Source organism: Podarcis gaigeae (assembly GCF_964106915.1).
Source record: "Podarcis gaigeae genome assembly, chromosome: 5".
Lineage (NCBI taxonomy): Eukaryota > Metazoa > Chordata > Lepidosauria > Squamata > Lacertidae > Podarcis > Podarcis gaigeae.
The window spans coordinates 46,685,201-46,698,609 of NC_139681.1; the positions used below are offsets into that span (position 1 = coordinate 46,685,201).

Genomic DNA, 13,409 nt, shown 5'->3' on the forward strand with positions numbered 1-13,409 from the left:
TGGTATGACAAGGTTAAAATTCACAAGGCTTTTAAGAACCATATTGTTAGGAAAGCAGTGTTTAATGTCTGGACAAAATATAAAGACTTATTAGAAAACAAGACCCCAAGGTGGTTGTCACCAATGGAAGCCAAGGCTCGAAAAAGACTCAATATGGAGGCCAAATGGCCGAAATATTGGGAAATACTAGAAAAAGACGGAGATAATTGGAAGCTGCAGAGTATGGAGAAACTAAAAGATAAAGTGCGAGATTGGCTACATTATGCTCAGATTAAAGAGGTTTTTAATTTGGATAAAAAGATAGGATTCCAGGTGGAAAAATCGAAGTTGGAAACAGAACTGCTAGAACCTAAGACTAAGGTACTCTCTAGAATGTATAATTTGCTGTTAAAATGGAATACACAAGATGAAACGGTTAAATCAGTTATTATAAAATGGGCTCAGGATATTGGGTATAATATCATGTTTGTTGACTGGGAAAGGTTATGGACCACCGGTATGAAATTTACAGCATGTAATGCCTTGAAAGAAAATATTATGAAAATGATATATAGGTGGAACATGACCCCAGTCAAGCTTGCTAAAATATATCATCTGTCTGACAATAAATGTTGGAAATGTAGAGAAACTGAAGGAACGTTCTTTCACCTCTGGTGGACCTGCCCGAGGGTTAAGGCTTTCTGGGAAATGATATATAATGAGTTGAAAAAGGTATTTAAGTATACCTTCCCTAAGAAACCAGAGGCCTTCCTTTTGGGTACTGTCGGCCAGAGGGTGTTAAAGAAGGACCGAACATTCTTTATGTATGCAACAACAGCAGCAAGGATACTTGTCGCTAAACACTGGAAAACCCAAGATTTGCCCACGCTGGAAGAATGGCAGATGCAACTGATAGACTATATGGAACTAGCAGAAATGACTGGCAGAGTCCGAGACCTGGGAGAGGAAGCAGTGGAAGAGGATTGGAAGAAATTTAAGGATTATTTACAAAAATATTGCAAATTGTATGAGTGTTAAGAAGGATGCGAGATTGAAAATAACATGGCACCATTAAGCTAGTTGAAAAGAATATGAGAACTGGTGAAATTTAAGAGAAAGATAAATTCTGGATAAATATTATGTCTAAATTAAGTATTTAAGACTTAGATAAAAGTATTTAAAACTAGGGACACAATACTGGAAATTTATAAAACAAGAATTGAAACAAGGTGATAAATTGCTGGCTAAAGTGTTATAAATTAGGAACGCAGGAACGAGAGATGTGAGGAAGTCCAAAAAGTGAAGAAAATATGGTTACGATCTATTTGATTCTATTTTATGCTTTTTGTATAAGATGTAAACTTTATTTCTTTTTTTCTTTTTTTTCCGTTTCTGTTTTCTCTCTTTATTGTATTAAGAAAATCTTTAATAAATATTTCTTAAAAAAAAAATAGAAGCTCCAAAAATTTGAAAGGAGAAAGCACAGCATAAAAGAAATTCCATTTAAACACTAGAATCAAGAAACCCATAGTTACCAGGTGTGGTGGGTACTTCTGTGGTGGTTAGAGGTTCTAAAAATTAGAAAGAACAGGTTAGATGTTCTAAAAATTAAAAAGGAGGAAAGCAGTGGGGGTATAATAAAGCTATCAGGATTAGTAGCCATAAATAACCCCATGATTCCTCGCAACAGTGGAATCTCTGTTCATTTAATGGTCATGCCAAGGAAGGTACTACTTTGTATGACCCATTTTGAAATCATATGAGTTGCTGATATAATCTGTAGTGATAGCTGCTAATTATGGGTTTAAAGGCAGTAATAAAGGAAATTTTAATTATTTGTAATTATAACAGTATTTCTAAACCACTAACTCATTCCAAAACACACACACACATACACGGCAGTATTCAGTAAAACTCCAACTGAATCGGTCTACTATCAGTACCTGCTACCCATCTTAACCTGATAGAGCCTATATTTTCAGATGCAGAATACCTCTGAATACCTCCTATTTGCCATTTATTTACTTGGAGCTGCACCCCTGCCTGCTCTTCTCTGCTCTTCAACTCCCTGTTGCTATTCCCACTCTCCTTTTCTAACCCCATGGCAATTCCAGGGATGGGGAACCACTGTGCAAGGACAAATCTGACAGCTGGGCAGGGCTGTCCACCTGCCAATCAAATGGTATCACAAATAACATAATGGTATGAAATATGGAACCAAGGGCTATTCTGCAGGCTGTTCTGGTGCTAGCAGTGTGTGCAATCCAAAGAGCCATAGGTGTAGCTTCTGTCCTCTCACAAAACCTTCTAAAGGCACTCAAAGACTGCACTTAGGCACCCACACATTGGCCTTTGGATTCTGTCCTCTGAGTTTATTAATATTATTTTTAAAAATAATTTTTATTAACCGACCAATCAAATTAAATCACATCACATAAATTCCGAATTTTAAATTTTGTTGGGGGGACCCATATTTCAAGATCCAAAGGGTCTTATATCCAAAGGAATAAACCTCTGGGTTTATTATTAAAATTAGTTCAAAGGGTGTGCAGTCTTCAAATAAAGGGATAATACTGGATGAAGGGCAAGCACTGGAAAGCTTCAGCACCATTTCCCAGATGAAATAAGATTCTCGGTAGTGGATGGAGGAGTTTCCTATATAAAAAGAGCCTAATCATGTTCTTACAATACAAGCCATTGTATTTACATCAACAATTTATATACCACAGTATACAATGAGGTTACCAAATATATAGAAAAGATTGCATCACTACTATACAGTGGTACCACGGTTTTTGAATTTCTTCATTGATGAACGTTTCAGTTTTTGAACGCTGTAAACCCAGAAGTAAAGGCTTCGGTTTCCGAACATTTTTCGGAAGTTGAACGTGCCATGTGACTTCCATACTGAGTTTTCCATAAGTAAATGCTTCTGGAAGTAAATGCTTCGGTTTTCAAACGTTTAGGAACTCGAATGGTCTTCCGGAACGGATTACGTTCGAAAACCGAGGTATCACTGTATTTGCCAATGCAGATCGAGAAGCTATGCTGCAAAAATTAACACATATGGAAAATAGTTTGAGGTACCTGAGCAGATGACGCTGGCATCTTCCTTATGTTTGCAGTCATGGACCCCCCATCCCTTATGGGGACAGTCCTTAAGAGAAGATTCATTTCCACTGCACTGTACAGCATCCAGAAGGATGCTGCCGGAGCCTTGACCAAATTGGGCACTTGTTGGAGCTGAAATGACTTCTCCACAACCAACTTCTTTGCAGACAATGCGAGCATCATTAATGTCCCATTCATCATCACAGACGGTCCCCCACTCCCCATTATGATAGACTTCAACACGACCCTGACAGCTGTTCTCTCCATTCACCAGTCTTAGGAAGAAAGGATTTGCTGATGTTCCTGATGGCGAAGTCTCTGCAAAAGGTGATGAAGAATGTGACAAGACTGTTTCTCATTTAATAATATGTAACCTTGACAATTGTATACAAATGTAAAAAGAGAGAGAGAAACAATCAATCCTTAACACCACCACCACCTTTTTGTGACTGATGGGGCTCAGTAATTTTCAGCCTACTCTGAGGATGCCAAACCCTTTTGTAGACACTTTACCTTGTGATGGGAGTCTTTACTAATCTAGGCTCATTTAATGGATTCAAAAGGGGGGGAAAACAAGGAAAGAATTACCCGAAGTGCTAGGAACTTCAGTGACAACAGAGGGAGCTATTGCAGCAAAATAAAAGAGTAACCATTAAACACATAGTTGAAAAGCATACATTTCTGTGGCTGATTCCAATATACTTGAAACTGCATTGTGATAATTTATTTATTGGGTGTTTATACCCCTTCTAAATGCATGAGCTCAAGAAAGTCTACAATATGTTCTCCTTTCATCAGATTGTACGTCTGTTTACCTGAATTCAAGGTTCCTGAAGAGTTTTGAAATTTTCACTCTTGTGGCACAATGTATGTATGGGGTTATTCTGTGGTCACCATTCTGATACCAAAAATAAAATTTGCAACTTATAGAAAATCCTCCCCTCTCTCCTAATCAAATTTAGATTGTGTCAAGAAGCAGAGCAGTATACAGAACAATGGTAGTAGGGAAATTTTGTGCATGTATTTTATGGCATGCAATGATTCTCATGTCACTTCTACATGTACCTATATATGGTTGACCACATATATCCCAAGAGGAGCTGGAAACCTCTGGGTCTGTTTTGTTGGGCAGCACATGTGCAAAACCAAACCATAAACCAGTTTTGTAGCAGACATATTAACTGTTTGCAGACAGCAGCTTCCAGCAAAACTAGTTCGCCAACTTGGCATCGCATCACACATTGCAGAGCTGGCAAACACACCATGCATCAGATGCAGGGCTCTGCATGATGCCGAGCAAAAATAAAGGCATTAGTTACCTCATATCTTTCTGGGTTCACAGCAAAATCACATAGTTAATATGTGGGGAATGTGCTGATCTGTAATGTGTGACTTGCTTGTTACTTGAACTCATTACTATTCTCACCTTCCATTGTGATTAGCAGGTCAATAAAGAGATTCAGTTCCTATGTAAGTTACAAATGCACAGTAGATACCCACCCTGATTAGATATGCCCTAATTGTGCTTTTTGTCTTTCTTTGATTTTGTCTATCTATTAAATTTAAATAATTGAGTTAAGCCACACAGTACCATGCACAGAGGTAAGACTAATTTTCTCAGCCTGTTGTGTACCTCCTTGAGTTGTGGTTGGCATCTCAGGAGTAACCGTTTCCTCAGTTGTGCTTATTGCTTGGGTGGTTCCTTCTGTTGTCAACAATGTCACAGTGGTTCCTTCTGGTGTTGTAGAATACGTGTGAGCTGCCAAGAGACGAAAATAATTTTGAGTTTCATAAAGATAAAGTCCAGAAGTGATAAACTTTTGGATTGTGTCTATGCACAAAGATAGCATTTTTGGTGCAGCTCCAGGATGGAAAGAACAGATTCTTCTCATAGTTTCCATGTCCTTGAGTGATGTCAACTTTGTGGAGAGAATAGACTAGGGCTGGGGAGACCCACGATAAAATCCCCACTAAGTTATGGAGCTCATTGGGTAATCTTGGACCAGTCTTTCAGTCTAACCTACCTCACATGGTGGAAAAAGAGGGTGGGGTGGGGAGAAGAATGTGTGCCATCTCAAGCTCTTTGGAGCACACATTGGATATAAATGGAATCACTTACTAAATTAACTGGACATTTAACAAGGACACAAAGGGCAGTCCTGGAAACTTGGAACATGTAGCACTTCATGTAGCTTCTCAAGACTGCTTTCCATCTGAAAAGCAGCATCTCCTACTACCTGACAAGCCAATCTATGAACTTGAAACAGCCATAGGAAGAAAATAAATATTCCGCAAGAAGCCTTGGGCATGCATGGAAGGACTTGCATGCTGCCCTGAGGCTCATTGGCTCTTGCAAATTATTTTTGTAATATTTCTTTTTTAAATGCCAGACCTTTTTGTACAGCTCCTCCCCATTGTACTGTTGTCATACTTTCGCTACTGTTATGCTAATTGAAAGAAGCACCCTGTGTTGAGAGCCATTTTTGTTAGCATGGAGTGTACCATTCATGTGATGAATGGCAAATCACCATGTTAAATGCAACTATTCAACTCCCATCACCAAGCGCTATAGTGGTATGGAAAATGATGGTATGTTTCATTAAAGAACTGTTTAGATGTCATGTGTGTAGTGCAATCAACAGTGCAAAAATAAAATTAAAGACAACCCCCAAACCTCAGTCATTTGCAGAGAGCTTGTATGCATAACCCCCTATGGACTATTCCAAAAAGTTCAGTGCTGTGGCTTTAGTTCTTAAATTGTAAGGGGGAAAGGTGTTGGGAGCCCTAGCTTGCCTAGATGAGTCCTTTGGACCTAAAAGCATGACTTTTTAGTTCTGAGAGTTTGAGAACTATCTTTCTTTGGTTATTTAGTAGTAATGGGAAAACACACTGTGCATGCTCAGAGGTATTTTCATTCCTATGTTTACTTTATATGTTCCAGCCTGATCCATGGCGAGATCATCTGGGCTCTCACAGACCACATTTACCTGAACAAATAACACCTGCATCTTCACTGTGATTGCAGTTAGTATTATATAATCCTTGATGGTAGCATTCTCCCAGACTTGTCTCATTTCCATCGCAATCCACATTGTCCAGAACAATATCGCCTGTGCCTTGGCCAAAAGGAGCACCTTTCAGAGCCGAGACGGCTTCACCGCAACCAAGTTGCTGGCATACAACAGTTGCAGCTCTTATATTCCAGGTGTCATCACACACTGTTCCCCATTGGCCGTCAGAAAGCACTTCAACGCGGCCTTCACAGCTTGAGCTTCCACTGGCCAACTGGACAGGCAAGTAACCTGTTGAAGACACAAAGAGCAGGATGTTGAACTGTGAATCAGACAGAGGTATTTGGCACAAAAAGGAAACCTGCTAGGATTATTTGCATCCCCAGGTTTCCAACAGGGAAATCCATAGTAGCCAATTTCAAACCTGATGCCACTCCAGGTGTGGCAGAGATGGGTATGGTTTGCACAGTGCTATAACAGGGAGATTCTATAGCCAAGAGATTATGCAATTTAGGGTTTTGTTTCACTTTCCTCCCACGGTACTCGAGCACAAGATGTAAAATGGCCCTTCTGTTATCATCACGTGCCCTCTGCATGAGGAAGGACACGCTTGGACCAAAGTCATTGCAGCTTCACAAATACCACACAGTTTGGCATACTCTTCAGGTACAGAACACAAAAGAGACACTGTTCCTGGAGGGCTTATAATCTGCATCAGATGAAAAAGTAGGGAGAAAGGTTAGAGAAAGAAGAAAGTAGGGAGAGAAAAGTCATGTAGAAATGGAGAAGTTAAAAAAGAGAAGCAAAAGGAGCAGGAAATGCTTTTGCTAAAGAGGTTACTGTGAAAGGCATGGAAGAAAAGGAATTACTCTGACGATGGGAGCAGATCATTTAGCACTGTGCATTGTGGGCAGGATGACAAAAGATAGGACAAAGTAACAGGCGGAAATTCAGCTTACGCCAACAAGGAGAAACAAAGCAGATTGTTACCACTACCATGGAGAGCAGAATAGCCCTACTCCTTTAGGGATATTCTCACTGACAGCATGTAATACTCTTCACAGCCAAGGCATAACAAGAGCTCATCATGGGAAAGTGAAGTGTGGTTGGAGTGGATGTTTTCTTCTTTCACTTCCAAGTGAAAGAAGACTTGCAAGAAGCAAATAATAAAAAAGAACTGTATGGCATGAATGACACCAGGCATGAATGATATTATCACTACCACCCCCAGAGCAAGGATGAATCCAGCTAACATAAGCCCTAGCCAGCATAGTCAGTGGCCAGCGATAATGAGAGCTGTCATCCAACAATTAATGGAAGGTCACAAATTCCCCTGTCCCTTCCCAGGATGTAATTGAAATCCCGCTGGTTGCAACCTAGAAAGGAACATCCAACAATCTGGTGAATACTTTTGCCTATGCCACAAATAAACAGACTCACCTGTTGGTTGATCGCCAGCATCTGTAAAAAAAGAAACAGAAATGGTTATTTTTATGGTTACTGAACTGTATCTGTGTAAAAATCACAGTGCTGTTAATATGTGATTTTAATGAAAATCCTTCTAGTTAAGCATGCTGCCCTGATACCTTTTGTACTCTCATGTTGCATTGATGAACATGATCCCATGGGGTTGTGATTAGTGTCATGTAGTTGTGCATTGCTGTGTATTGTATTGTTGAATTTTTTATTCATTCTTATTACAAAACTGGAATAAACACATGTGTCATTGATACTTAGGTTAACTGAATTATATAACTATCAAGACATAGAGTTAACCTTTTAATAGCTTTATGCTGTCTCTTGCTTGCAACTCCCCACCCTTATTGAATAGTCAGTGTCATTAGAGATTACAAGTCTGTCATAGCTGAGTTCCAGATGAATTCATTTTTCTGTGCCCTATTCCATCAAAATATCTGCTTCCTTGTGATATCTCAGCTTCCATAACAGTAAAAAAGTTTAGTACTAGTCATGCTTAATCTGCTTGTGCATTGAAAGCTATGCTCTTTGATTCTCAAGCAGTCATCCAAATATTCTAATTGTCCACAGTCAATTGTTCTGTATGCAACATAACCCTATTCAAATTGCATTCCCAATTATTTAACTCTCTGATTGTTCAAATTGTATTACTCCCAAACCACCTGAATAAATGGAAATTGTGTTGTGCCTATAGTAAGTGGTTTGTCTGAAACACTCAACTTGCAACCAGGGATGGGCAAATTCATCATTTTTCAGTCCCTCATTTTTCCAATAATAAGTTCAATTCTCCACTTTTCCACATCAGCATATATATATATATATATATATATATATATATATATATATTCTCATGAAAATCCACCAGCAATTTAGTGTGAATTTCTCCTAATCTATACATTGTTGTATGCAGTTTTACTTGATATACACAATTTTTCAAGGCATTTTCTCAAAGTATAATGGTTGTTTGGATGTTATTTTAGCTAATATATGCATTTTTATGCGCACTTTGCCTGGTATATTTTTGCTTTTACATATATCTTGGTGACAGAACAGTATTCCAAAGTTGAAGAAGCACAAGTTTCATAAAAGAGCTGCTTTTTGGTTCGCATATTGTTTCAGAAAATGTGAATTACTTGGTTTCCCCATTCGAACTGAATCTAATTTCTTCCCCATCCCTACTTGTAACATCATTCTTTGATGTGTTTGAAGTTTGTTTGCAATTGTAAAACCCTACATAGTGTACAGAGAGATGTTACCTGAGCAGACGACACTGATGTCTTCATTGTGCCCACAGTCATTTACCAACCATGTAGCATGCGGACAGTCCCAGAGGTAGAGTTCACTTCCTGTGCAGTTCACATCGTCCAGGAGTATGGGTCCAGCTCCTCGGCCAAAATAAGACCATCCATACACTGTGGTTGCCTCTCCACAATCAAGTTGTCTGCACACTACATGTGCATTTTTCTTATCAAAGTTGTCATCGCAAACAGTCCCCCAAGTTCCTTCGTGGTTGACTTCAACTCTCCCAACACACTTGTTCCATCCATTCACTAAACGCAACTGCTGAGCACCTTTGTAAAACAAAAAACCCAAAATGGTTGTTAAGTTAAATTCAAGTATACCAGCTCTATAATGTTCTGTATTATAAGGAAACATAAAGTCTGCAAGTTTATTGAGTGTTTGGTAGCAGTGCAGGAGATGGTGGATACATACAAGTTTTATGATGTCTTAATTCCTGGGAGAACTTATTTTACCCACATAAATCTGTAGACAGAATTCTACAGAAGCAATTTTGTGAACTTCATTAACAATCTAAAAGGACAGATTCTACCTCCCTCCACCAACGTACAGCCTGATCATCAACTACTCCTTGATGCATATTCATCTGACCCAAATCTATTTCTCGACTCACAATTGCCACCCTTTAAAATAGCCTTTCTTTTTAAACATCAACACACTGCTAAGGCTTTTATGCACATTCATGGGTAATGTGTAATTTGCTCTTGGGAATCACCAGTGAACTTGAGAAGGTGGGACACACTCCTAATAGTTAAGACACATAAATTTTGCCTCCTGCAGCTTTCGTCTGTTCACAGAAGGCTTTTGATCAAGTGGAGAAATCACACTGGTGAAATAGATGAGGAGACTCCCCCCCCCCCATTCCTTCTTCATAATTTCCTCCCAAAATCTGGAGGGCTGGAGGAACCTCTGGAACAGTACGGCTGCAGGAGGAAGGAGGAATTGGCAAAAAATAACTCCCTTCTTCTTTCCATTGGTGGAAGCATCTTGGGCAGAATTCTGCTTTGGAATTGTTACTGCCAGTTGAGGGTAAGTCTGAGTACAACCCAGTTTGCCTGAATACTCAGTTTTTATAATACATATCATTGAACTTTTCATCCTTGGAGTTCTATTATTTTGTTCCTGTATGCCCATGGAACCAAGAGATAAAATTTAATCGTAGTTTTAGTAGACTTAATTGCTGAGTGGTTTCCTGCATAGTTGAATAGGCTCAGCTGCCTACCAGTTTCATGCCAGCCCACTTTTGCTGGGCTTTAAGCAGAGAAGCAACCCATCCCCAAGCCCAAGGCAATATAAGCACAGTACCTGATTCATGTAGGAGAGCAGAAGGTATCAACACCATCCAAAATAAGCGTATCTGGGCACCCATGTTTCGGGTGGGTTTCTGCTAAAATAAAGAAATGGTGAATTTCAGAATTTATAAGCATTCTAATCTGCTCCGGAAAGCATGTGGTTTGCAATTTGATCTTTCTTCTTGAACTCCCAGATCTATGTCACGGAAGTCTGGGATATTTTCATTTCACAATCCATATCCCTGGAAATAGACAGTTACTGATTATTATTGCTTTGGAGAAGCCAGTGGGAACATCAGTGTCCAACACTCAATAAAGCACATATAATGCCATCTGATTTAACTGCTCCAGGAAATACTAGTGTTTCCCCCCAGAGGTAATGGTGCTGTTTAATCTGCTTTCCAAATACCAGCATGTTATCCTAGATGTACAGATAGAGTGCTCAGGTGAGAAAAAAGAAAGGCTCCTTTTACTATTAATAATTGTGTAGATGAGGGAATTTCAGCAAACCTTGCTTGTATGACAACTATTAATTGCATTTCCTCTGCCTTAGTTTATTTATCTATCTAGATTTGTAGACCACCCTTCATCACTTATACTGATCTCAGAGCAGTTTTCAGAATATTATAAAATAAACAACAGCTACAGAAATACACTTCAGTTAAAACAATAATTAAAACTAACAAAACCACAGAAGAGCCCATGTTTATTTGGGTGGCAGAACTGCATTGCAGAGTTGGAACAGGACCATGTTTCAAAGAATGGCTGCTTTTTGGTCCCCATATTGTTCCAGAAAGTGCAAATTAGTTGGTTTGCCCAATCGAATTGAATCTAAATTCTCCCCCATTCCTCCTAACATTCTCCACAGAATAGGTACACATTTTAATGTCAAAGAAAGTGTTTGGCTCTAAACCAGAGGTGGGAAACCTTTTCTAGCCCAAGGGCCACATTATTTCATCTTCTAGAGGGCAATTGCCGGAGCAAAAATGGACGTGGCTAGTGGTAGTGGATGTGGCAATAGCAGGTGAAACAGCAGTTGTGATGCTAAGCCTTGCATAGGAGGCTGCATTCTAAGCACACAAAAACCAGATGTTTCTATACACACAACTCCCACCCGGCAGATATTTATACACCCAATAAGAAGCCATACAGTGCAAAGTGCAAAGACGCAGTCAAGCTAAGTAAACCACTCAAGGAAAACTCAGAGTAGGGCTGGTGAGAGTGTGTGACCTGGGGGGGGGGGAATCCTGAGGCCTGGAGGGGCCATACTACTGAGCAAACTACAAGAAATTCTGCTAAGATAAATCAAGTTTTGTTTGGGACTAATCCACAAAAAACAGGTGTTAGTGACTGCAAGCTTCATTTGCCAAGTCTTGCTCAATAATAGAAAGAAAAGCTGATCTTGAGCAGATAAGCTTGTGAGCTGGGAAATTCCAGCTTCAAGGTGTGCCTCACCCCTTAAGGCGTTGGAGAAGTTGTGACTACATGGTCACAGGTCAGCTGCCGTTCTTTCAACTTCACACCTCCCCAATCTGCAATCTAGAATAAGAATGCTGACATACTTTATGTGGTAGTATGAAGATTCCTGAGATGTAAGGGGGGAAGCTGAGGCTGGGAAGTGCTGAATAAATGCTAAGAATTATTTCAAACCCCCATTTCTATTTCAAAATGGATTGGTCGTATACATTAAATGTTGATTGGGCCGCATGCTAGTTTCCCCCTTTTGATTTTGTTGGAAGAGATAAACGCCTGGTCCCCAAGTGCCCTAGAATGCGTGGAAAGCAAGTCCATATTCAGAAAGGGTGGCGACCTAATAGATATAGATCTGCATTAATCCTCCCCCCCCCCAGCTGCTACCATATTGCTTCACATGCAATGCCATTCCGGAGGTCCTCTTACATGGCTTGGGGGAGCACAAAGGACTGCAGTGTGAAGGACAAGGGAGGAAAGCCTCATTTCACAAGCAGAACATCAATTGCTCTGCTAGAGATTGCTGGGCCAAATTGGATAAGGCGCCATTCATGCCTCTAGCAATTTTCTGAATAGCTTTTTGAAAAGTAAATAGCAGGTGTAGACCTCCGACCTAGATCAGAGGAGAAAATGGCTCACCCAGTAGAGTGGAGCTGCAAGGCTAGTTCTCAACAGGTGTGTTGCTGACCTTTATGGAAAGGGTCAAGGTGGCGAGGAGGTCAGCATGGTGCAGGTGCACCAGCAGAACCAAACCAGCCCCCTCACTGCTTGACTGCACCTCCCCAACTTCCCCAATGCCTCATCTTTCTCCCTCTTGATAAACAGCACCAAATCAGGGCCACAGTGGATAGCAAAGGATTAAAGCCCCTTATCTCCCACATAATGTTCCCAGTCTACGTCAAGCTACTGTTCTTTTGCCAGTGCTGAAGAAAGTTTCCACTGCCAGCCTGGTCACCATTTGTAAGTGGAATGAGAGGTGGGAGAAGCATCTTGAACCTTGGCCCAGGCAGAAAAATGTATTAAATCATCTCTGCTGGAGTGTGGCAGGGAGACAAGCTGAAGTAGCCACCATGATGTTCAGTGAATGCAGGAATCAGTCCCTTAAGTCTCAGTCCCTGTGAAGGACAGTCATTCTCTGTGATGAAGTTAAATTGAAACTTAGCCTAAGATTTCAAGCTTTGCTAGCAACATGCCTTCAGACTTTGGTCACATCCATTTAAAACACTCTTATACCACATTAACCTTTAAAGACTTTCCCAAGATTCTTTGTGGGAAGCCATGAATGGGGTCACTGTGATGTAGTGGTTGAGTGTTGGACTGAGACACAAGAAATCCAGGTTTTAGACCCTGTTTGGCCATGAAACTGCTGGGTGACCTTTGGCCGGTCACTGACTCTCAGCCTAACCTACCTCACAGGGTTGTTGTGAGGATAAAATGGAGGACAAAGATTATGTAAGTCATTCTGGGTTCCAGGGAGGAGAAAAGACAGACTATAAATATAACAATAAATAAATGTGCATTCAATGTATGGGTGGTATTCTACCACGTTTTCCTCAGAGTAGACCTACTGAAATTAATGGACCTAATTTACTCCTGTCCATTAATTTGAATGGGTCTACACTAACTTGTCTGACTACCACACATTGTAGAACATAAATATTTGGTTTATTTCCAGATACAATTGGTGAATGCATTGAATTTGGGAACGAGGGCCTAATCCCCCACTCCCGTCTCTGCATTTCCTTCCTTCTATTCTCTTATGAGCACAATG

At 40.2% G+C, this 13,409-nt stretch overlaps 2 protein-coding genes across 2 annotated transcripts in view; both read right to left on the minus strand.

Annotated features, from left to right (window-relative positions):
• DMBT1 (deleted in malignant brain tumors 1) overlaps positions 1-13,409 on the minus strand; it is a gene marked incomplete at its 3' end in the record, with an annotated part of 86,249 nt that overhangs the window by 15,287 nt on the left and 57,553 nt on the right. The gene's annotated exons all lie outside the window — the stretch shown is intronic.
• On the minus strand, positions 1,483-10,279 carry LOC310844483 (scavenger receptor cysteine-rich domain-containing protein DMBT1-like; the record flags this gene model as incomplete). Its single annotated transcript, XM_083738593.1, has 7 exons — positions 10,182-10,279; positions 8,834-9,148; positions 7,542-7,562; positions 6,078-6,392; positions 4,682-4,849; positions 3,067-3,408; positions 1,483-1,550 (listed from the first exon to the last, which is right to left on the minus strand). Exons 1-7 carry the CDS (start codon positions 10,243-10,245, stop codon positions 1,483-1,485), a joined length of 1,293 nt encoding a protein of 430 aa, XP_083594719.1. The 5' UTR covers positions 10,246-10,279.